The 23579-nt window shown below is 36.2% G+C and overlaps 1 protein-coding gene, 1 long non-coding RNA gene and 1 pseudogene across 8 annotated transcripts; 1 reads left to right on the top strand and 2 right to left on the bottom strand.

Moving 5' to 3' along the window:
- Window positions 1-3719, bottom strand: LOC132049529 (subtilisin-like protease SBT3; annotated as a pseudogene).
- A 1112-nt stretch (window positions 3720-4831) lies between these two features.
- Window positions 4832-8795, top strand: LOC132049528 (uncharacterized). 7 transcript variants are annotated; one of them, XR_009413111.1, is made up of 6 exons: window positions 5495-5873; window positions 6139-6305; window positions 7055-7114; window positions 7289-7369; window positions 8221-8421; window positions 8555-8795. It is a non-coding gene; the product is annotated as an uncharacterized LOC132049528 (long non-coding RNA). The 7 variants fall into 7 exon arrangements; XR_009413106.1 differs by having other exon boundaries at window positions 7055-7369; XR_009413107.1 differs by having other exon boundaries at window positions 6139-7114.
- An 8347-nt stretch (window positions 8796-17142) lies between these two features.
- On the bottom strand, window positions 17143-19727 carry LOC132049527 (subtilisin-like protease SBT3). The gene has a single exon (XM_059440373.1). The coding sequence runs from the start codon at window positions 19587-19589 to the stop codon at window positions 17286-17288; it is 2304 nt and encodes a 767-aa protein (XP_059296356.1). The 5' UTR covers window positions 19590-19727; the 3' UTR covers window positions 17143-17285.
- Between the last annotated feature and the right edge of the window lie 3852 nt (window positions 19728-23579).

The raw sequence follows: 23579 nt of genomic DNA, 5'->3' as shown, positions 1-23579 counted from the left end.
TGTGCTTTGCCAGAATGCATCCAGCTACTTTAACAGTACTCTCTTGGAGAGCTACAAACTTACAAATGCAACAGTTTTGTCAACTGCAGCATTTAAGGTCCAGGCATAAATTTCTGGAGCTACTACTATAGGACTTCTTACGGTGTGATGACCGTTGTCTTCCACCCAAGTGATTGAACCAGATTGTGCTTTGTCTTCTGCAATGCCTTTGTAACGTATGGTCAGAGTATAGTCCTGCTTCTGATTTTTCTTCTCAAACACCAAAGTCTGCGGAGAGATACAAATTGCCGAGTTTTCTGGTGCTGTCACTTTTGCTTTGTATTTAGCTACACCGGCTCCAACATTCGTGACTGTCCTCCTGAATTTCTGCTCCAACCAAGTGTAGTTTCCATTTGAGCTAAAGAGAGCAATAAATGATGGGTAATTGATTGATGGAAATCAGGCACACGCAGCGGAAGCAAATAGCCAGGATCGAACTTGCATGTAATATAGACAACACATAATCAAGTTCTTAATCAAACATAAAATTGATACTTATCTCTTGAAGCGTGACCGCGACCGAAAATCGAACCTCCAAGCAGGAGCAAATATCATCCACGCGATTGTCCTCCGGTTCCACGGTCTTCTACTGTGTAACCCGAATAATACTAGAATCTGCGAAATCCGTGTGGGCGAATTTCTATGGAAAAAGTGTAGAAACTTGTAAAGCCCTTCGCCTCCTTATGGAATAAGACCCCTATTTTATAACTACAGGTTTTTAGGGTTTTCACCCTTTTCCAAAACCTGTTGGGTCTTTTTTTTTCCACCAAGAATAATATTCCATTTAATTCTTTATTATTCGGGCACAGCGAGGGACCACGAATTTAATTAACGATTTCCTATTATGGAATTAATTCAAAAAATCTGAATTAATCCTATCATAATAAATTACGAATTATTTCACTAAAAAATCGTAACTGCACTCCTCAGTTCAATTTCAAAATCATACATTAAAACTTATTTAACTCCCCATGTTAAGATTACAGATACCAATCAATTAAATTAAATTACTGACAATTTAATTCATTGACTAATTGAATCCTTTATATTTCTTTAACTTCCATCGTATGACGGATACAAAATCCACGGGGGTTTTTACATGAGACTTATAAAGATCCATAGGGTATCATCAATCTCAAAGTCGAGACATGGATTCTATCAACTAATTATTATTTCACAAATGTAATTTGCCATTATCCAATTCACCGGAATACATGTACCCGCAATTGAGTCGTACCTTTTAATAAATCAAAATAATGAACACATCACATTGATCATAATAATTATATCAAGATTAAGAGTATAAGTACATTTAATGAACTAGAGAATTTGTGTTATATATTCAATACAAAAACACTTATCTCTACTTGGTCCGTTCAATACATACAAAATGTACTAGCGAGAAAATAACTATACCGTTCTATACCTAAGATACATTATATCAATCTTGGGCTACAATCATACCGATGGGCCATCCAATTTCCATCTTAGATTGTGAACACAAAGTTTATCTTATAAGAACCGACGATTTAATCTTAGTGTATAAGCTAAACTCTATACACTAAATCATCTACTATATAAGTAAAGGACACACATACTAGTACATGATCTATTTAATTCTTTATTAAACAATGAATAAATAATTGTTCTATAATAAATACTATATCCAAACACATGGTTAATAGTATATATCCCAACAATTGATATCATCAGATGGATTTGAGCAGTTGTGCTTAGCTGATGATCTAGCAATTGTTTTGAATTGTTCTTCGGTGAGATTCATGGAGCAGAGAAGGTTCACATAGTCTTGTGGAGTGGCATCATATATCAGGCCTGGATCAACTGCACGGTTGGGATCAACGAGTCCGGCTCCCATGTTTAATGATGGTGCATACCATATGCAGTTTTGATAGGTTTTTCAGTGTTATCCAAAGGGTTGGCAGAGGTCATCATGGCAGATCAAATGGCTGCAGGACTCCAATCAGGATATGTTCCTTTTAGCATTGCCGCAATTCCTGCAATGTGAGGAGTAGCCATGGAAGTGCCTGAAAGAAGACGGTAATCGCTATCAAAAAATGTATTGACACCAATCGTTGCAGCTGCAATGTTCGATGGCCGGGCTGCTAGAATTTTCGATGGCCGGGCTGCTAGAATTAACTCTCCTGGTGCCATAATATCTGGCTTTGCAACTCGCAGATAGCTTAGAGAGGGGCCTCTCGAGGAAAATGCAGAAACAACTGGAGCTGGCTTTACATCAATATGTGCTTCCTGGAAACTGATGCTGGCTTTTGGTTTAACACCTTTGTCGGCATAGTCTATCACTTTTTCCTATTCCTCGCTGCTAATTACAACTCCAGGGTTCGAAAAATAATTGTCAGTCAATAAATCCTCATCCTTATATTCATAGATTGCGCCTCCAAATTTTGACCTTGAGATAGCATCCATTTGATCAAAGATTGGTAAGATATCTTGTGCAGTGATAGAACAAATCATGATGCTACGTGTAGCATTAGAGACTTGGGCTAATTCGTCTTCCGACTCACACATAGATAAGCTTTCATTGTGAACCAAAGCAAAATCCTTGATGGTGGTTCTCACTGGAAACAAACTAAATCCAGTAATCTTTAAGCCATTCCCAAGAGTTAAAGTCCCAGAAAATGATCGGTCAGTATTGCCTGATGCCACAGTAAAGATCCAGGTGACTCCATTGGTTAAAGTTCCCATTTCAGGACCATAATTTCCGGCTGACACAGAGACTAAGATACCCTTCATCATGGCACCAAAAGAAGCTATTGCAATAGAATCTTGATACAATGGAATATTATCCCACCCATAAGAAATTGTTATTATGTCAACACCATCTGCTACAGCTTGGTCCATAGCAGCAATTAAATCAGAAGTAAAGGTTCCTTCTTCAAAGCTAAACTTATACACAGCTATCCTAGCTCGTGGCGCGATACCTCTTGCTCTTCCAGGAGCATATCCAAAGTATGAAACTCATTTAACAAAACTACAAGCAGCAATGGAAGCAACATGAGTGCCATGTCCATCAGTGTCTCTGGCAGAATTCATGGAAATATTCACACTAGGATCAGTAGCCGAAATCCCCTTACTGAAATAATTTGCCCCAATGAGTTTCCTGTTGCACAATGAAGAATTGAACTCTGTTCCTGTCTTGCAAATTCCCTTCCACTTTTTGGGAATTTCAGATAGTCCGTCATCTCTGAAACTGGCAGATTCTGGCCAGACACCAGAGTCGAGTGCATCAATGATAACACCTTGACCAAAATCAGAAGTCGGCCATAGCCCAGAAGCAGGATTGAGTTTAAGAAACTCAGGTGTATAAGTTGTGTGAGCTTCCTATCTTTATAAGCCGAAAGGAAACCTGCTGACTTCTTGAGGGATTCAAGTTCATCTTTAGACAAAACGGCACTAAATCCATGAATGACATTGTCATAAGAATAAAGAAGTTTTGGAGTTGTATGATGATCATTTTCTGAAGTGGAAACTTCAATCTTGATGGCATCAATAATGGAGGAATACCAGTTGTGGGTACTAGCAAATATTTTAGGTTTAAAAGACTTGTCCAAATGGACAATGTAAGTACACCTCTGTGCTGAGATCCCTAAAAACGAAGAAAAAAGAAACCAAGAAAACATGAGAAGAGGTACTGTCTTCATACTTGTATACTTGTTTTCCTACTATGAGAGAGCCTCCTTTTAATACACACTCTAAGAAACAGTCATGGTGGGTTATTTCAAATTTTCAATGGATGGTCACTTTACTGTTACTTAAATTGCACTAGCATCGTAGTGGAACTGTCACTCAACTTCTTTTTCTAATATTACAGAACATTACTGAACATTTTTTTTATAACTGAAAAGGTTACTCAACTTTGCATTTGTATCATAGACTTAATATTATGTCCATTTTCATTATGTCATTCGTTTCCTCCTAGTGGCTTTCTGCGATACTTTAGTAAAATTGAGCAACTTTTTGGTTACAAATAATAGTCTGATGCACTTTTTGTGATATTTGGGTAGAGTCGAGTGACTATTTCGTTGCAGAAGATAGTTCAATAATTTCGACACAATAAAGAAAGTTGAGTGATAATCCATGAAATAATTCCAACAACTTTGTCGTGTAGATAATGTAACCTGTCATTTTCTAAGTCTGCTTTTCGTTGAAGGAGAATAATATGGTTCCGTCAGTGACCTGTTAAAGTGGTGTGCTTCATGTGTACTACACTACACAAACAGGTTTCTCACATGGACCAAATTATATTTGATGTGATAGATTGAGGTTATAATATATAGTTATTATCAAGTATTAAATAGTAGACCTTATACCAATTTATTTATTTTTAAAAGTAGACCTTATATAAGAGACATATTACATTGTCAGGATTTTGACGTTAGATAAACATAAACTTGAAAAATCTTCAACATGTTTGTGAAAAAGAATTCTATGGACATTATTGAAGAGTTTTTTTCACCTTCACAAAAGTTCTTTAAAGAAAGAAGTGCTTTGAGATTGTTTCTCGAAAATATCTTTTTCCGCTAAGATAATACTTAAGTATTTTCAAGAAAAAATTCAAAAAATTACAACTATATAAAAATAAAAATAAATATCCTTCCCACACCTCAACTTCATAGTCTTTCAATCAATCAATTCACCATGACAATTGAAAAACCATCTCTTCTTCTTAAAAAGTCTTGTGTAAAAGATTCCATAAATCTTATCATAACCTCTATTTTGTCCTTCAAATGTGATACACATGGTAAGAGTCCATATTGGAATGATTTTGCAGTCAATCATAATATTGGGAGGGGTCATACTTTTCTAATTTACTGTGCAAGCCAACTCATTCATGCCCCACCCCACCCTCTATTATTTGTGTGTGTCTATATAGGATTTAGTTCATGTAGAAACAGGACTTTGTTCATAAAATGAACCTTTTACTTCTATTTCACTTTTTCTAGAAAGAAGTTCTAGAACGAAAGAGGAAACCAGGAACTGAACAGAAATGCACCAAAATTAAAATGCCATGTGCCTACATTAAAAATAGCTGCTCGAATAGTAATAACTCAAGACAGCTAAAAGTCCATGGCAACAGTTTTTTGGAAAAATGGCAAATTAAGATCTTGGTTTCTCCTTCTTCTCCTTGAAGAGAGCCAGGAGAGGTATATCAGAAAGCCTCACCACCTTGAACCTGACACCAGGAATATCACCTACACTAGTAAGTCAGAAATCTCAAAAATTTTGGAATCACATATATATATATATACACTCTTTTCGTCTTATTTTATACGAAAGGAGAACGTTGTTACTATAAGATCAGCCTTTTGTAACAACGTATGAAGAATTTTTTCTTTTAAAGTATATCATCATATCTATATCTATATATCTATATAAAAAGTAACATGTTTCTCGTCGACGCGCGCATTTAAAAACCCAAAGATTCCCATTTATCTTTTTTTACAAGTTTTTGCCTTTTTCTGCTCTTTAAAATTACAGTTTAAAAAAAAAAAAGAAGCTTTTAACGAGAATTTCAACAGTCGCTTCTTTTCCTTGCGGGGAAAAAAACGCTCGCTGCATTTAACACAAAAAACGGTCGCTGCGTTTAACTCTCCTAGCAGAATAAATCCAAACGAAAAGTTCCTTTCCAAGCATGTTGAACATCAGTTTTCTAAGCCCAGAAAATAAAGGAGCGAAATAAACTCAAAAACAGTAAAAATAGCACTTCACGCCTTGCTCTCCTTGGTCAGTATTTAGAAAATATATTGAATAGCTAGGCCTAATTATCTAATATAGATAGCGTGATGACGATTCAGGTTAGTTGGATGACGATTCAGGTTAGTTGTTCTCATAAATTGTCTATTGAACTTCCTTTCATCAAGAATATATACATGTATCTGCTATCAAAATTTATTATCTGACTGATCGAAATTTATGCATTGATCACGTCATGTGCACTGTCCACCAAAATGGTTTATTTAAGTCGGACAGATTCAACAAAGGGTTAAAATGCTCTTTACCCACATGTTATCGATATCATTTGTCATGAATACTCCATTGCTCTTTCTTTTATACTTCCAGATTTCAAGTATACATTCATGGTCCTTTGTTTGCTATCATGCACAATGAAGGAGTTTTCAAGAACTTGACTTGAGCAACATTCCTTCTGTCAGCAAGAGAAACCATGTTCCCCTACATATCTATGTGATTTTCATTCTTCTTTTTAATGTAAAGTTACCCCACTGCAGGTAAGTTCTTAAATGTTTCCCTTCATTTTTCCTCTTTTTTGTTGATTTAAAAACTTCCGTATAGCAATTATATTTTTCGATCAATGTCTGCTGAAGAAAATTCAAAATGTGTTCTTATGACCCTTTATAAATTCGTTTCATTTGTTGCCATGTATAGCAACTGATCTAAAGTTTGCATTATCAAACGCTTGGCGCTTTTAAAAAAGCATGTAGTCTACTCCATAATGATTCCGTAAAATCTGATGCAAAGCTTCCTATACTTGAAGATTTCTCTATTTGCTGTCCAATATTGTTTAGGCAGCCTAAAATGTTACACATAATTGCAATGTTGGTGAGGTCTAAGAAATGTACTACCATATTCTTTAGTCCTATCTGAATGTGAACTTGATTACTTTATTGGAGTTGATAAAATTAGGGAGTGTTCATAAAGAAATTCGGTCTATATACCACGTCCAAATTGTTAACGTTACTATTATTAGAACATTTTTACTACTTATTCTTTATGTTGTTACTGCTTATTCTTTATTGTTACTAGATTATTTACTGCATAGGCTGTTATTTTAGTTTTCACTATTTTGGAGTCCATCGTAATCTTTTCCTTGATTTCTGGTGTAGTTCCACCGTAGGAGGAGGCTTTGTTAGTTTGTATTGTGTATATATTTTGGTTCTTCATCAATTAATAAAAGTATCTTTTTGCTTCATCTTTCTCAGTTATTATAACTACTGATTTATAAAGTTTTTTGTTGCAGATGTTGTAGAAAATCAGTAGTAATGCAACCGTGGAATGTGGAAATAGAGAATTTCAGAAGGTGTCTTGATATCCTTGTGTGAATGTATGTCGAGTAGATGCCTGTGTTGTTAGCATAACACTCATTGTTGTTCTTTTAATTTGTTTTCCTTTTCAGGTAAAAGATTGATTGTCAATGCTTTTAATTACTATAATGTTGTGGGTGACTAAGAAACGGGAACTTTTTGTCTATCAGATTCAATCATGTAGAGACGCTCCAAAGCAAGAAGAATTTGTGTCTACCTACAACTTCAAAGCTCTCCCCCTTAAAGAAAAGGTACGTTATGGAAATTTGGGGAAGATTTTGTATAAGGAGTTCTGGGAACTGAACAACTATTTGGAGTGTTCCGAAACACCAAGAGGGAAACTACAGTGCAAAAAATAAGTTGGGCTAACCAATTTTTTTTTTTTTTTTTTGTTATTGTTATCTTTGAAAGGCTCTTAATAAAAATGACACATGAATTGATTTTTATGAGTTCTGCTGAACAGCAATTCAATTTTCAAGAGAGAAACCATTCAGTTTCTTCACGTTCAGACATCTTCTAGGTCATAGAATTGAAATCAAAGGACACATGAACAAACAATTTTCATACTGTAAAGAGAACTCATCATAATCCGCCAATTGATCTGTTTAATAAGGTTGATATTTTTTACATCTTTGTGTTGATTGTTTCTATGGTGTACATTGTTTGGTGTTTCTTTTTTGACACAATATTGCAAGTATTACTATAAGATTGTCTACTTTTGTGTTGAAGCTCATCAAATAGTCATTAATTTTTCTTGATCTTTTTATCAGTTACTCTTACATCTGAGCCCCAACCAGCTACTGCCAAAGTGCAGTTGAAAGCACAAAACTATCCCGCCTTCCGTCAAAGGTTCCAGTTTTTTGTTCTGATCTTATTTAGTTAAACATAGTCTTGATTTTTTATTTCGTACATCTTTTTGGTACAAGGCTTTAAAGAAAATAGATGGACTTATTTCCATCAAAATCGTGACGAAAGCAATAATTATATAGTGGTTCCTAGCTTCTTCCATCTCCATTCATGTTTCTAATAGGCTTTTCAAGCAGCAATATTTTCAGCATTATAATGGGTATAAACTTTAATCCTGTAAAATTCGTCTTTTAAGATAGTACACATGGAGAAGAGAAACTAGCTGATCTCAAAAGCAAAGGCAATTCAGTTTGGTGATGATGTGGGGTAACTGTAGTTTGCCAAGTCTCTAACACCATCAATAATCGACACATCTCTGAAGCTCAGTGATGCATGGTTCCAAATTTGCTGGATAATGGATCTGACCCTTCTCCAATATACGTTTTTGTTTGCCAAGGTTCGAATGTTGTCTAACCCACATACATCACACGGTGTGTTCTTACCACTTGACCAAAGCCCTGGGGAAGTTTTGCTTATTCCTTCTTATATGACCCCACTTCTCCCATTAACCTATATTTGAATTCTTGTAGGAGTTTGGGCATTTTTGGGGACAAAAACAGCACATTTCTTGATGTAAATGAAGACTTTTTTGCTATATTCAAAAGGCAGACTCAGGCGATGTAGCAATACCAGTACATAACAATGTCTGAAATTATCAAGTGTATTCAAATATATAGCAACTTTATAACTTATATTTTAGAATCAATTTCTTCACATGTAAACCACCAGATACAAACAATGTTAATCACCATGTCATCATGTGAATAAAATGAGGAACCATATATAGTGGGAGTTGTTCAGCTTTATTCATATATAGTTTTCTTAGATTTCACTTAAATGTTATTTTCAAAAGGGAAAAGTATTGATCTAGCTTTTGAATGTTACATGCTAGCGCAATTTGTATGAGCTCTCAAAGAGTGAGACATTAGTACTTGATGAAATTGTTCGACAATTGGTTGATGGCATTGCTACAATCAGGTTACTCCAGGTTGTCCCTAATTGTTAATACAACAAAATTCTTGAGAGATTATTATTATTATGTATCAGACGTTGAAGATGTGAGATGAGATAACTAATTTGATGAATCCTCTTTTTTGGCTAATGTCAAATTGTTCAGAAGATGGGATTACATTCTGACTATGACTACAAAGTAGAAAACACTACTTTTAGAATAAATAGTTTTATGCTCTTTTTTAATACAAGCATTTGTGAGTTGCTATCCTGGTAGATGTGAGATGAGATAACTTTGTTTTAGGTACTATCCTTGGTACTTGCCTTTTTTTTTTAATCTTTTATTTTTTATTTTTTATTATTTAGGTACATTTCTTGGCGCTTTAATTTTTTTGGTTTGGAATGGTCACTATATATGGTCTTGGTTACAAAGGTGTTTCATATGTTCTAAATAAAATAATATTTTTAATTATATAAAAAACTGCTTTTACTTGCTATATATAAAAATAAAAATAAAAGTATCTGGTTCATATTCGTTTGATGAAATTTGATTTTATTTCCAACATATTTCATTTTTCGGACAATATTTTTTCTTTCTTGTCCAAAGTAAACTTTGGCATTATTTTGAAATGGGAATACGATAATATGCTAATGATTTTATTTGATTATATATTAATCCTCATCAAATAATATAAAAATTTTCATTCAGTAAGAAGTTTTTTTCAACGTACTATTCAAAAAATTATTGTTTTCGCAAAACAATTTGATTTTGTGGATATTGGGCGGATAACTTAGTTTTGCACTTTTTAATTTACCATTCTTCTTTATTTCATGCATATATAAATTAAAGAGATAAAATATCCTTGATTATTTCTTACTTTACATGTTTATTAAAGAAAAATAAAAAATAGTTTCACCTATATTAATCTATTAGAATTTGAAGATCAAATTTAAGAATTTCTGTTTTAAAATGTTATAAGTAATATTTTACAATTTTAAAACAATGGCGTATTTTACTACCTCGCGAAGCGCGGTCAAATTAACTAGTTATAATAAAAGTGGGAAACCTCGCGGTTGAAAGTTGGATTACGAAAATGTCCCTCAAAAGTTGGCTGACAAGTTTAGCTTTCATCTTTAGAAAACTACCTCTTATTAAATGATACTAAATTATACTCAAGTTAAAACTTATTACTCCTTATGTGAAAGAAAAATTGCTTATCATTGAATAATGTTAACCTCTACTTAATGTCAGCATACTAAGTAGAAAGAGCTTTTCACCTTCTGCTAATCATGACCTGCGAACCTCTTCGGTGTAGGATAGCAATTGCACTAATATCCAAGTTCTCCAATTGAATTGTATATTGTATATAATAAATATTAAAATAGGTAACTGATTCTATGGAATCATATTAAATGGTAAGTAATGGCTACACTTAACTGTTACTTGGAAGAACGCTTAATCGGGCTTTTCGCCTCCAAAGGTAAAGAACTTTTGGTTTTCTTCGGTTAGCTAATACTCCTAATGAATTATCTTATCTAATCATTAAATGCTGCTCCATGATCATCTTATATAAATCTATATATAAATCAAGAATACGTATAACCCTCATTGTGAGAAGAAACATTAGAGGAACAGAGTTGTAGATTTATAAGGTAAGTTCATTTTCTTTGTTACTTTCTGAGTTTTCATAGAAATGTATATTTTATAAGGTAAGATTTTATTGGAATGCTTGATACTGTGGAAATATTCATAAAAATGAATATTCTTGTTTAAATAAAATTTTATGAGTCGAAATTTTATACACTATCAGTATAAACAAAGTTTTATATTAATGGACCATCAAAAGATATCAACAAGTAAGTCTTCTTAAAATTATGATTTGAAATTTTGAAAATAAAATTTACCTACTACAACACAAATAAAGATAATTTGAAGGTGTAAAATTATTTACAGTACAGACATATATACTAAGCACTATATGTAATGGCTGTCTCAGGATAAGTGCACAAAAAGTGTTAAAAGTCTTCCACAATAGTGGCAATGCTTTGGCCATACCTAAAAAAATTGTAATACTTATTAACAGAAGCACAAAGTTAAAATTAGTGGGAAATTATTGGGTGTACGAACAAAGTACCACATTGATAGCTGGAAAAAAAAAAGGAGCTACTTATAACTTAACGATGTGAGACCTTTTGGGGAAAATCATCTTTGGCTTAGCTCAAAGCGGATAATATCATATCATGCTAAAGTATCTTTGGTCCATTTAGCCCAACATTAGCAATTGACTTTTACTGGGCAATTTGCAAGATTGCCCTTTGCTAGGGGTGGTCTTTAATTTTGTCCTTCGTTAAAAATTTGTTGGTTTCGGGTTCGAACCTCCGCTCAATCAAAAATTTTTAAAAAAAAATCGCAAAGTAAAGTTTCGATTCGCAAGACAGAGTTTTGCCTTCAAAACAAAACTCTGCCTTAAGGCAGAATTTTGCTTCAAAAAGCAGAGTTTTGAAGCAAAATTCTGCCTTGCGAATCCAAACATTTGCCTTGCAATTTTTATTTTTTATTTTTTATCGAGCCTGTGTGCTCGAACCACAACCCTTAGGGTTTTTTTTTATGCGAAAACTTAAAAACCACCAACCTGAAGGGCAAAATTAAAGACCACCCCAAATGAAGGGCAATCCTCAAAAAAAAAAAAAAAAAAAAAAAAGACTTTTAGTCCTTTTATATGTCATACCTCACCATTAGCTTGAGTCTTTGCTTGAGTTTGTCAAATATTTAATGTTTTGACGTGTTAAAAATTTTGAAGTCGATACAGTGGGTAAATGAAAAAAAATAAGTATTCATATATAACATTTCGGTGATTTGTGCTAATGTTTTTCTTGATTATAGCTGAGGGAGTTACACCGGCGTGAAAATAATAGGTGTTCATATCAAGATATAACTCATTATACATTGGATTTTAATTGCACACGCCGATGTGAAAAAAATAGGTATCCATATCAAAATGTAACTCATTATATATTTTACCTGCCTAACTAACTTTAGTTGTTCAATTTTGCAGGTTTAGATAATATTTAATCATTTGTTGTTCAACAAAGAATAAAGACGTCATTCGAATAAGCTAACTATTCATCTATTTTAGCTTGTACTTTTTCAATTTAATCTTTTTGTTACTCAATGCATTGCATCTAATATTATTTATACCGTATATATATTCTGCGACAGGACATACGTACGACACACGTGTCCGAGAACTAGTATACTCCTGCCTTTGGGACCCCTATTTTAAGCACTCAAGGACTCTCCTTGTTTCAAGGAGTCCATACTTTCTCTTTTGTCATCAGCAAAATAATAGATACAAGAAACTAGCGAGGAGATAATATTTGAATAAACCAACTAAAACCAGAATGTCACAAACATTCGAAGCACAGAACAATGTCTAATAGTAATATCCAGAATAACAACCACAAAAACATTCAAACAGCTGATAAGCAGTATCCATCCAAACTCAAACCACTGTTGACAGAAAAGCATCAATATGGGCCAAATAGTACATGAAGATGTTGATGAAGCTCTGGACTAATTCATCCAATCGATCGGTTGTTAATTCTCTTCAGTGACTGATAACTGCTGGACCACACGGTCTAAGGGGAGCACCACTTTATCAACACTGGTGCTGGTTTCTTTGGAGAGTTCTTTGATCTTGTCCACTGTGACCTTTGTTTCAAGTACCATCTCCTTCAACTGAGCCAATTCTTCCTGCATGATGACTAACTTGGCAGCTGAAACTGGGCGATCCAAACTATGAAAAATCTCATTGACGATTAGCTCAATGCATTCTGATTCATTCCTGTAATGACTAAAAAGAGTTTAAGATGTTAGACCTTTAAAGAAAAAAGAAATAACTTGAGCCAATACAGGTTTAAGAGTATCCAATGGGAGTGTCTATATTGCAGAACAAAAGGATTGTTGGAATTTGGAAAGTGACCAAACACCAAAAATGGAGTCCACTTTCTTGTATTCGTGTTGTATTGAAAAATTATTATTTCTCACAAATGTTTAACTTAGTGATGTCTCAATCTGTCATAATTTGCAATTGGCATAATTCTACTATGCAGGCATTACATAGACAGATTAAACACTAACTGTTGGGTTTTGTGTGGTGTGGATGAGAAATGCAGAGTTGTTTTCCCCAAAAGACACTAGGAGAAAGGAAGCAATTTGATCAACACCTTTTCACATTGAACAGGTTGTGACTTTCTGATAAGGCACAACAACACTTGTTCACACTACCCATCGTTGATTATATATACAGAGGCATTGACTCAGATTTCAGCATCAAATTTCTGCACTTCTTCTGCATATTTTCTGGCTTGGAACAAAATAGAGTCTTTCTGTGGTTCGTGACTGTCTTCAAGTTCGACGAAGTGATTGGCGTTTGAGTTACATCTGCTCCAATAACAAGTATAACTGTTCTATCCTAGGAGGAAGTAATCCAACATTCGAGTACAGTGAGGGAGATTAAATTCTTAGGACGCCACAAATTCTGTGCCGTATAATTAATTAACGTTTCTGTTTTTCTCGTTTAATTGTTTTCCAGATTATTTCGTATATTATGGTTTACTGTTTTGAACACAGGAGACTAACACTAACTTTATACTGACGAAGTAACTTCCTTATTCTTGTTATTTTCTTTATTTAAAAAAGGTGACATCTTCATTGGAGTAAATGAAGACTTCAATAGAACTCAAGAAGCACCTACTGTTGAATTCTTTATCATTGACCATGCCAAAGTCAAGAAATAAACACATGGAATCATCAACTAATCCATCTATCTTATAAAAAATTAAAAAAATAGATAAAAAGTTCCTGACCATGTCTCCAGGCTCCAGCAAAGAATGAAAAATTTAGCTCAACTTATCCATTAGCTGTCTTTCGCACATCCCATCCTGATATACTTGCTGCTTTACGGAGAGCCTCCCTCCACATCTTTACTCAAATTAGCGGTGCCCGTTAGATTTTCCTCGTACTTGTCTAAATATTCACCAAAGCTATTCCTCTGATTCCTCACATCTGAAGGGTCAACATGGTAAAAAACAGGAATTGGAATCTGACCCTTATTCTTAACGCATTCCATGATCATTGAGAGTTCGTCCAAGCACCAACCTGATGATGCATAGTTCTCGGAGAATACGATAATGGCAATTCTGATTCCTCAATGGCTTTCAATAGTTCAGGTGATATGGGTTTCCTTCTATCAAGTTTCTCATCATCTTTGAATGCATAAATTCCTCTGCATTTCAGTAATGTGTAAAGATGGGACACAAAGGTTTTACGTGTATCTGCACCTCTAAAACTCAGAAACACATCATGTTTCCATTTTTGGGACGTTTCCTCTGAGGAGTAATAAGCCATGGAAAACTTTTGTAAACTCAGTAATCAGAGAAGTACTGGACTTGTCAACTCTTTGGGTAAGGAAAAAATGAAGCGTTGTCTGAGTCTTTGGGGAGAACATAACGAAAGACCAAGGCAAAAACCTAGCAATTACTCATTAGCAAGGTCAACATAAAAATGATACAATAAATTAAAAAACAATCCTACCAAACCAACCAACCTGGTATAAAATAATGTTTAATTTTATGCAATAACTAGTTTCTCTGACCAACCAATCAAAGTGCAAATTTACTCTTCCGTTTCAATTGTGTGCTAGCGCGCTAACCTTTTCCCAACCTAGTAAAGGGACGACTAGTGAATAGGAAAAATCTCGGTTTACTGAAGAGTTTAATTAGTGCAAGAGATACCAAGCAAGGGGGATAAATTCTTCCAACTGCTGAGTCTGTCTATAAAAAACATGAATCGGCCTATGTTAAGTAAGGGGGAAAGTAAACATTCGAAGAGGTGTATGGTAAGAGACCAAAGAAGCCCTTGAACTCACCTCCATTAAACAACGAAATTTCACACATGATAAGCTATCTTTTGTCAAACAGTTACCATTTTTTAAACCTTGATGTTCAGTTAAACAAATATCACATTGGGACATAATGGGTATATAATTATAGTAAGGATCCTACCAATTTTTATTGTTCCAGAGAGCCCTTACCAGCACACTAACAATCCATAAAAACTTACTCGAGTGTTTATGTCAAACCTATCAATTTACCATGTTTAATGAAGTAATAAGGTGAGAATGCACATCAATTAATCATGATCATGATTCATGGTTAAGCAAAATAGTTTTATTTGCAAATACATATCATACATCTACTAGTTTGATATAAACACCGATGAGGATAAATTTTTACCCTAATATTCTATACCCAATTGTCCTTCCCCACTTTACTTGTCGTCTCTCCGTCGTCAATGGCCTCCCTCTTTCTTCACTATTACTATGTTTTCCTCTCGTAATGTCAACCAACGGCTAAAGTTTCCTTCTATGGCTAGTTGTGGCTTTGCCTGGAAACGTCCTTTGCATAGTGACTTTTACCTCCATGGATTTCTGGGTCTTTGGAGGAAAGAGACTTGTCGAGACAACTTCTGGTTAGAAACAAGTTACACAAAAATCATACAACATGAATTAGTAGTGCATAGATTATACTACAGCAATAAAAAATAAAAAAAAATAAAAATTAGCGCTGATAATCTGTAGTCCAAAAAAGGATATACAGGGTAAAAATAAAATATGTTCATTATCTAACCCAAGAAAATTGGAAGAGTGTCAGTGACGAGTTTGAGGGAAAACGGCTAAAAAGGAAAATAAGACAAATTAAAACGGAGCAAGCAGTTTGTTTTAGTAGGGTTTAACCTGTAGTTAATGCTCAAAGCTCAAGTATTTTACAAAATAGAAAGTATGCAGCTTTTCTTTTTCCTTTTTTGTTTTGGGGTGGGGAGGAATTGCTTTGAGGGGAGGAGGTCGGGCGAGAGCCAAAGATACGTTTTGCGGGTTCGACGAAGCCGTGCTTTTGGTTGAATCATGTCAAATCATCTTGAAAAAAATCATTGAATATGTATAAATTGCTACTTTAGAACTGGTAACTTAAACGAATTAGAATCCCGAGAACGAATCTTCAAATCCTCAAGTTCTACTCGGAGAGGTAACAAGATGCTGATCGGTAACACCATGAACTTAATGGCAAAATAAACCAAATTTCCATTGCACAGTTCCTAGATTAACAAATAGTTGCAATGAAAACTCAAGACAGCTAAAAGTACATCGCAAAATTTTGGCGAAATGGCAAATTAAGATCCTGGTTTCTCCTTGAAGAGAGATAGGAGAGATACACCAGAAACCTTCATAACCTAGAACCTGACACAAGGAATATCTCCTACGGCATAACCCTTTCGACCAAATCCAGCAATCAACACCTCATTGTTTCTTCAATGTAGTTCAAACAACCATCATTAGGAACAAATGCAGCAATCTTCTTCCTATTTTTGATCAATTGAACCCTAGCTCATTTAAGAATAACAGAGTTGGAGGAAAAACTTCTGCTCTATAGTCATACTTATCAATTCATGTACTCAAAAATTTGATGCCATATTTTCAGTTACCTCAACTCAACTCTGTTCAAGTTGACAAACTTATGGATGTCTGATTTCCCTAGTATATTATTCCCTATTATTTTATTTGTGTTAGTTTCTGCTTAGAAACCATACAACTAGAGGGAATGGTGAAGAGCTGTAATAGTTGTATGCACAGTTCAGAACTTCAACATAGACATTAATCTGTCGAAGTACTACAATAGGACTTAGTACTGTATGTTTTCCTCTCTTCAACCAGTGTGACTGAACAAGAATTTGTTTTCTGTGTCTCAAAGTGTGCAGCTATACTTGTAATATTTGTTTTGAAATGTCTGTGTGGATACAAAAGCTATAGGTTCATAGACGCTTTAAGTTTCTAATATCCTCGTGTAAATTTTCTTGACATATATTTTTGTTGGGTAAGGGAAAATGTTGACTCAATGCTCTAATGCTATAAATAATAGGTCCAAGATAATCCTTTGTTTCAGATCCTGGCGTTCCTTACAACAAGACTAACAATTTTCAGTTGTATTAGCTCTGCATTTTTTTATGCAGCCATAGATTCTCCCGAGAAGTCAATAATTGGATATACTACTTCATGGTGATATCTGCAAACAACGTCTAATGGCTTTAGTTCTATGTAGCAAAAAAATGTTAAAAGCAACAAAGTCATACTTTATTGATAACCAAAAACATATTCAGCAATTACTTCAAACATGCAAAAGCTTTGCCAGAACGCTTCCATCTACTTTAACAGAACTCTCTTGGAGAGTTACAAACTCCCCAAGAGCAGCATTTCAGGTCCAGGCATCAAGCGCTGGAGCTACTACTATAGGACTTCTTACGGTGTGATGACCGTTCTCTTCCACCCAAGTGATTGAACCAGATTGTGCTTGGTCGTCTGCAATGCCTTTGTAACGTATGGTCAGAGTGTAGTCTTGTTTCTGATTTTTCTTCTCAAACACCAAGGTCCGCGGAGAGATAGAAATTCTCGAGCTTTTTGGTGCTCTCACTTTTGCTTTATACTTAGCTGCACTTGCTCCAACATTTGTGACTGTCCTGCTGAATTTCTGTTCCAACCAAGTGTAGTTCCCATATGGGTTAAAGAGAGCAATAAACGATGGGTAATTGATATCATCGGATGGATTTGAGCAGTTGTGCTTAGCTGATGATCTAGCAATTGTTTTGAATTGCGCTTCTGTGAGATTCATGGAGCAGAGAAGGTTCACATAGTCTTGTGGAGTGGCATCATATATCAGGCCTGGATCAACTGCACGGTTTGGATCAACGAGTCCGGCTCCCATGGCTAATGATGTAGCAACCCTGGTAACGAGGTAATCCGTGGTCTTGATGGGTTTTTCAGTGTTATCCAAAGGGTTAGCAGTGGTCATCATGGCAGATCGAATGGCTGAAGGATTCCAATCAGGATGTGCTCCTTTTAGCATTGCCGCAATTCCTGCAATGTGAGGAGCCGCCATGGAAGTGCCTGATACAAGGCGGTAATCACTATGCAGACCAATAGTTGCAGCTGGAACGTTCGATGGCCAGGCTGCTAGAATTAACTCTCCTGGTGCCATAATATCTGGCTTTGCAACTCGCAGATAACTTAGAGAGGGGCCTCTAGAGGAAAATGCAGAAACAACTGGAGCAGGCTTTACATCAATATGTGTTTCCTGGAAACTGATGCTGACTTTTGGTTTAACACTTTTGTCGGCATAGTCTATCACCTTTTTCCATTCCTTGCTGCTAATTACAACTCCAGGATTTGGAAAATAATTGTCTGACAATACATCCGGATCTCCATAAACATAGATTGCACCTCCAAATTTTGACTCTGAGATAGCCGCCATTTGATCAGAGACTGATAAGTCTTCTTGTGCAGTGCTATAACAAATCATAATGCTGCGTGCAGCATTAGGGACTTGGGCTAATTCGTCAGATTGATCACAAGTAGATAAACTTCCATTGTAAACCAAAGCAAAATCCTTGATGGTGGTTCTCACTGGAAACAAGCTAAATCCAGTAATCTTTAAGCCGTTCCCAAGAGTTAAAGTCCCAGAAAATGACCGGTCAGTACTGCCTGATGCCACAGTAAAGATCCAGGGGACTCCATTGGTTAAAGTTCCCATTTCAGGACCATAATTTCCGGCTGACGCAGAGACTAAGATACCCTTCATCATGGCACCAAAAGAAGCTATTGCAACAGAATCTTGATATAATGGAATGTCAACCCACCCATAAGAAATGGTCAGTATGTCAACACCATCTGCGACAGCTTGGTCCATAGCAGCAATTAGATCAGAAGTGAAGGTCCCTTCGTCAAAACTAAACTTATACACAGCTATCCTAGCTCGTGGCGCCATACCTCTTGCCGTTCCAGGAGCATATCCAAAATATGAAACTCCTTTAGCAAAATTTCCGGCAGCAATGGAGGCAACATGTGTGCCATGACCTTTAGTATCCCTTGCAGAATTCATTTTAATTTTCACACTAGGATCATCAGCCAAAATCCCCTTATTGAAATAATTCGCTCCAATGAGTTTCCTGTTGCACATTGAAGAATTGAACTTTGTTCCTGGCTTGCAAATTCCTTTCCACTTCTTGGGAATTTCAGATAATCCATCATCTCTGAAACTGGCAGATTCAGGCCACACACCAGAATCAAGTACACCAATGATAACATCTTGACCAAAACCAGAAACTGGCCATAGCCCAGAAGCAGGATTGAGCTTAAGAAACTCAAAGGTGTGAGTTGTGTGAGCTTCAACAGGTTTGTCTTTGTAAGCCGAAAGATAGCCTGGTGACTTCTTGAGAGCCTCATATTCATCTTTGGACAAAACAGCACTGAAGCCATGAATGACATTGTCATAAGAATAAAGAAGCTTTGGAACTGGATGGTGGCCATTTTGTGTAGTGGGAACTTCAATCTTGATGGTATCAACAATGGAAGAATGCCAATTGCGGTGACTAGCAAAGATTTTAGGCATAAAAGATTTGTCCAGATGGACAATATAAGTAGACCTTTGTGCTGAGGTTCCCAAAAACAAAGAAAGACACAAAAGAAACCAAGAAAACATGAGAGGAGGTACTCGTATCTCCATGGTTTCGAACTCTCTACTTGTATTTTCCTACTTTGACAGAGCCTCCTTTGTATACAAACAGCCATGGTGGAGTAATTTCAACTTTTCAATGGATGGTCACTCAACAGTCCCTTTAAGTGCACCAACATCACTAAAATATAATTTGTCATGACTTCTTTTTCTGAAAGAATTTGAAAAGATTGATGAAATTTTCTGTGTATTATTCATTAGGCATTGCTCCTATTTATACAAAACTGTACATCCAAATAAAATAAATAAACAAATGAAAAGTGTATGTACTATGTATACTTGTCCTATTTTTTATTTATTTATCCAACATATCAAAATGTGTAACCAACTCATATTCCATTTGTGCTCATAATTTCCGTAAAGCTGTCTAGCACTGTCCAATGTGTAACCAACTCATATTCCATTTGTGCTCATAATTTCCGTAAAGCTGTCTAGCACTGTCCAAAAGTAAATTTGTCTGAAAACACTTTTACTTTGCTGGTCACTTTTACTTTGCCTTTTTCTTGGTCATCTGCTTCGTTATTTTTACTGTCTCTTTCTTCTCTTTCTTCCTTGCTTTAATCGACATATCCTACGGTATGTTGTCGTTGATGTTAATCAACATCTTTCCTTCAATATCCCCCTTCGAAGCCGGGAGGGGGAGAAAGAACCCCCAACTTGGATAAAATATTCACGAGAAATCCCGCTAGGGGTTTTGTAAAGAGATCCGCGATCCGTTTGTCCGATGGAACAAATGACAAAAATAAATTAAACCCGGTAGTGCTGCATTGCTGTCAGCAAGTGCGCTCAAGCTCCACATGTTTCGTTCTTTCATGAAAGGTGGTTACGTGCGATATGAATCGCGGCTCGGGGACCGTTCTGAGTAACCGGGCACAGAAAATGGCGAAAACGAGAGATCTCTGCGAGCGTCGCACAAGCCAAGCAAGTTCGCGCGACCTCGCGCATGGAGCGCAGGCCCGCCCCTACGTGAGGAAAGCGAAATCGAAGCTTGCTTCTTCGATTTCCAAGAGATAGGAGATCCGCCAAGGGTGATGCGAAACCGCCACGCATCGCCGAGAACTGCGCACGCCCAATCGCATCACAAAAAAGCGAGCAGAGACAGAGTTAGAAGAGTATACCTTGCCCGGGTCAAGTCAAGGTACCGGAGAACCTGGTGCCAGAAAAATGAGAAATACAAGGCTTTGCAAAAATCGCTAAGTTTCGAGCATCCGGAAAAGCTAGATCTCGACGCGTATGAGCGAGGGTAATTTAATTTTCCAATGAGACGTCGATAAATCGTAGGATCTTCCACGGGGAAATCACCATCCGTCATTGACTTGACGCTAGGATCAAGAGGAGACGACACCTTCGGGAGACGTGGTGCAATCAACTCGGGCTTACGTTAAGTCTAAGGTGAATCTTTTGACTCATGATAAAACCTTGTTTTTCCGATAATTTCCATACCTGGTGGTTATATCGTATGCCACCAAGATTTTTGATTTTGAATTCCGAATGAAGAAAACTCGTAAAGCAAAGAATTTCTTGAATGTCATCACTGCGAGCAAATGTCGTCGACATAGACCGCTAGCTATCGAGATTTGATCACCATTCTTCTTAAAAAATAATAAAGAGAAGCCGTTTAAAGAGTGCAATATCCTTTGTAACTCAAAGCCCCAAAGAAGGCCGATGTACTTCCACGTTTTAGAAGCTTGCTTTAAACCATACAATGACTTTGTAGGCAATACATGTCATGCCAGCGGTGAACGAGACCCGATGGAAACTTCATAAAAGATCTTCTTCTCTCTAAGTTCCCATGTAAAAAGGCATTGTTCACATCCAATTGTGAAACATGCCATCCCTTTAATAAAGAATCGCCAACAAACATCGGATCGTGGTCATTTTCAAGCCACCGGCCAAAACGTTTCGCCAGAATCAACACCATGTTGATGTCCCCCCGACCACTAATCGTGCTTTTAAGCCTTTCAACAGAATCCATCTGAATTTTGCTTCACTTTGTAAACCCATTTGCATGGTAATGCCTTCTTTCCCGATGGCAAATCAACTACATCCCAAGTGGGTTTAGTCAAGAGCTTCAACTCTTTTTGTCCATGGTCGCTTTCCATCCGTGGATGAGCAAACACTTTCCTTCTAAATAATTTTTAGGCTCAGAGTAACGAAGATAAAGAGTTTAGAAAACATCGTTGTAGAGAAGAAGGTGGAGAGTGAGTGACTAGGAAGAAGAGGAGGAGAAGCAAACAAAGGAGTGGTAAGATTAGTGAAAAACACATCGTCCAAACAAAATCATCCAAATAGCTAGGCCTATGTACAACCCTTCCGATTCCGTGGTAAACCGGGATTGGGATGGTTAAAGTAGTGTAAAATAGATGAATCGAATATCAGAAGACTCAAACTTGGTGAACTAGGTGTAGGAAATGGGGTAAGGCATCCAAGAGTTATGCGTGAATTAGGTAGGTAAAGGATGACTGACTGGTGGAAGATTTGGGAGGTAAAACAATGAAGAATGTGAGTTGTTGAAAAAATCTTCTAAATATGGAGAAGATGAAGAAAAAATGTATTAGTGGTGGAAGAATGAGAAGTAGAAGAAGCAAAGGGAAATCTATCCTCATGAAAATTAACATCCCTAGAAACAAAACTCTTTAGTTTTTAAGTTCAAAACCAGACTCCCTTTGATTTCGAGGATAGCCCAAAATACACACCTTATCGCTCTCAGGTTCAAACTTTCCTCTTCCTTGAGATAGTGGAAGCATAACACAAGCAACCAAAAATTCTTAAAGATTGATAAGAAGGCCTTCCGTTAAACAACATTTCACGGGGTTTTTCCTTTCAAAACTCTTCAAGGCAAAGCATATTGATTAAAGCGTGTAGTCGTAAGCATAGGATATAGGGACTTTTGATTGAAAAAATAATGCCCTAGAATTTCCAAAATATGCGTGTCATGCTTCCTTTCCACAACACCATTTTGTCATGTGGGTAGCAACACAACTTCTTTGGTGTAGGATACCCCGTTCGCTAGGGTATGCCTCTTTAACTCGATCCCAACTCTAGTGCATTGTCTCATCTAATGCATTTCACTTTTCTTTGCTGAATCGCCTTTCTATCATGACAAGATAACTTTTCAAACTCGGAAAAGCATTGCACTCGCACAAGTAAGAATGTCCAAGTGCACCTACTAAAGTCATCACATAATAGCGAGGAAATACTTATATCCATTATAAGAAATTGCTTGTAAGCGTCCCCAAGCCGTCACCTGTGAATGAGATCAAATAATCCTTTAGTTTTGATTGTACTAATAGGAAAAGGTGTCCTAGTTTGTCTAGCTTTAGGACATACATCACATACACAATCGTTGAAAGAGGAGGACTTAATAAAACTCAAATACTTCATTGCCGATAAGGGCAACGCTCAAGTCCGATGTGCCAAAGCTTACATCCGAAATAACATTAGCAAGAACGGTGGAAGGAAATCGAATTGGAAACAAAGTGAGAATCACTTCCTTTTGAAATCGAAAACTACATTTTCTTTAGAGCAAATGTTTGACTTTAGAAATTGAAGGATGCAGTGTTGGCACAACTTTTCTTTGACTTTACCAAAAACTTCTATTCTCCTCAGAAAAAGGTCCTGCAAAATACATGCACTAGGAGTGAATAAAAGGTTGCAATTGATTTGTTGACATAACTGCTGATTTAAAGTGCATTACACTAAAAGAAGGAACATGAAGAACATTTTTAAAATGAGATTAGGCAAGATTGGAACACTTCCGTTACGAGTAACAATCCACCTTAAAAGAATTTGTAGACTAATGCCAGAGGGATTGGTGTGAGGAGTTAAACTAGAAAATAGGTGGAATCAAAGCACATGTGCTCCGATGCACCCGAATCAATGATCCAAGTGCAATTAAAAAAACCCCCAAGGGCAAACTCCTAAAACTTAAGGATTGACCTGCAAATACGAGGATGTGGCAGGAAAATCGAGCCCTATTTG

The sequence above is a fragment of the Lycium ferocissimum genome, chromosome 3 (genome assembly GCF_029784015.1).
Source record: "Lycium ferocissimum isolate CSIRO_LF1 chromosome 3, AGI_CSIRO_Lferr_CH_V1, whole genome shotgun sequence".
Taxonomy (NCBI): domain Eukaryota; kingdom Viridiplantae; phylum Streptophyta; class Magnoliopsida; order Solanales; family Solanaceae; genus Lycium; species Lycium ferocissimum.
This window is presented reverse-complemented; position numbering and strand designations above follow the sequence as displayed.

What these genes read in the sequence shown, in the direction of transcription:
- LOC132049527 (XM_059440373.1), bottom strand. Translation starts at nt 19,589, where the DNA reads ATGGAGATACGAGTACCTCCTCTCATGTTTTCTTGGTTTCTTTTGTGT.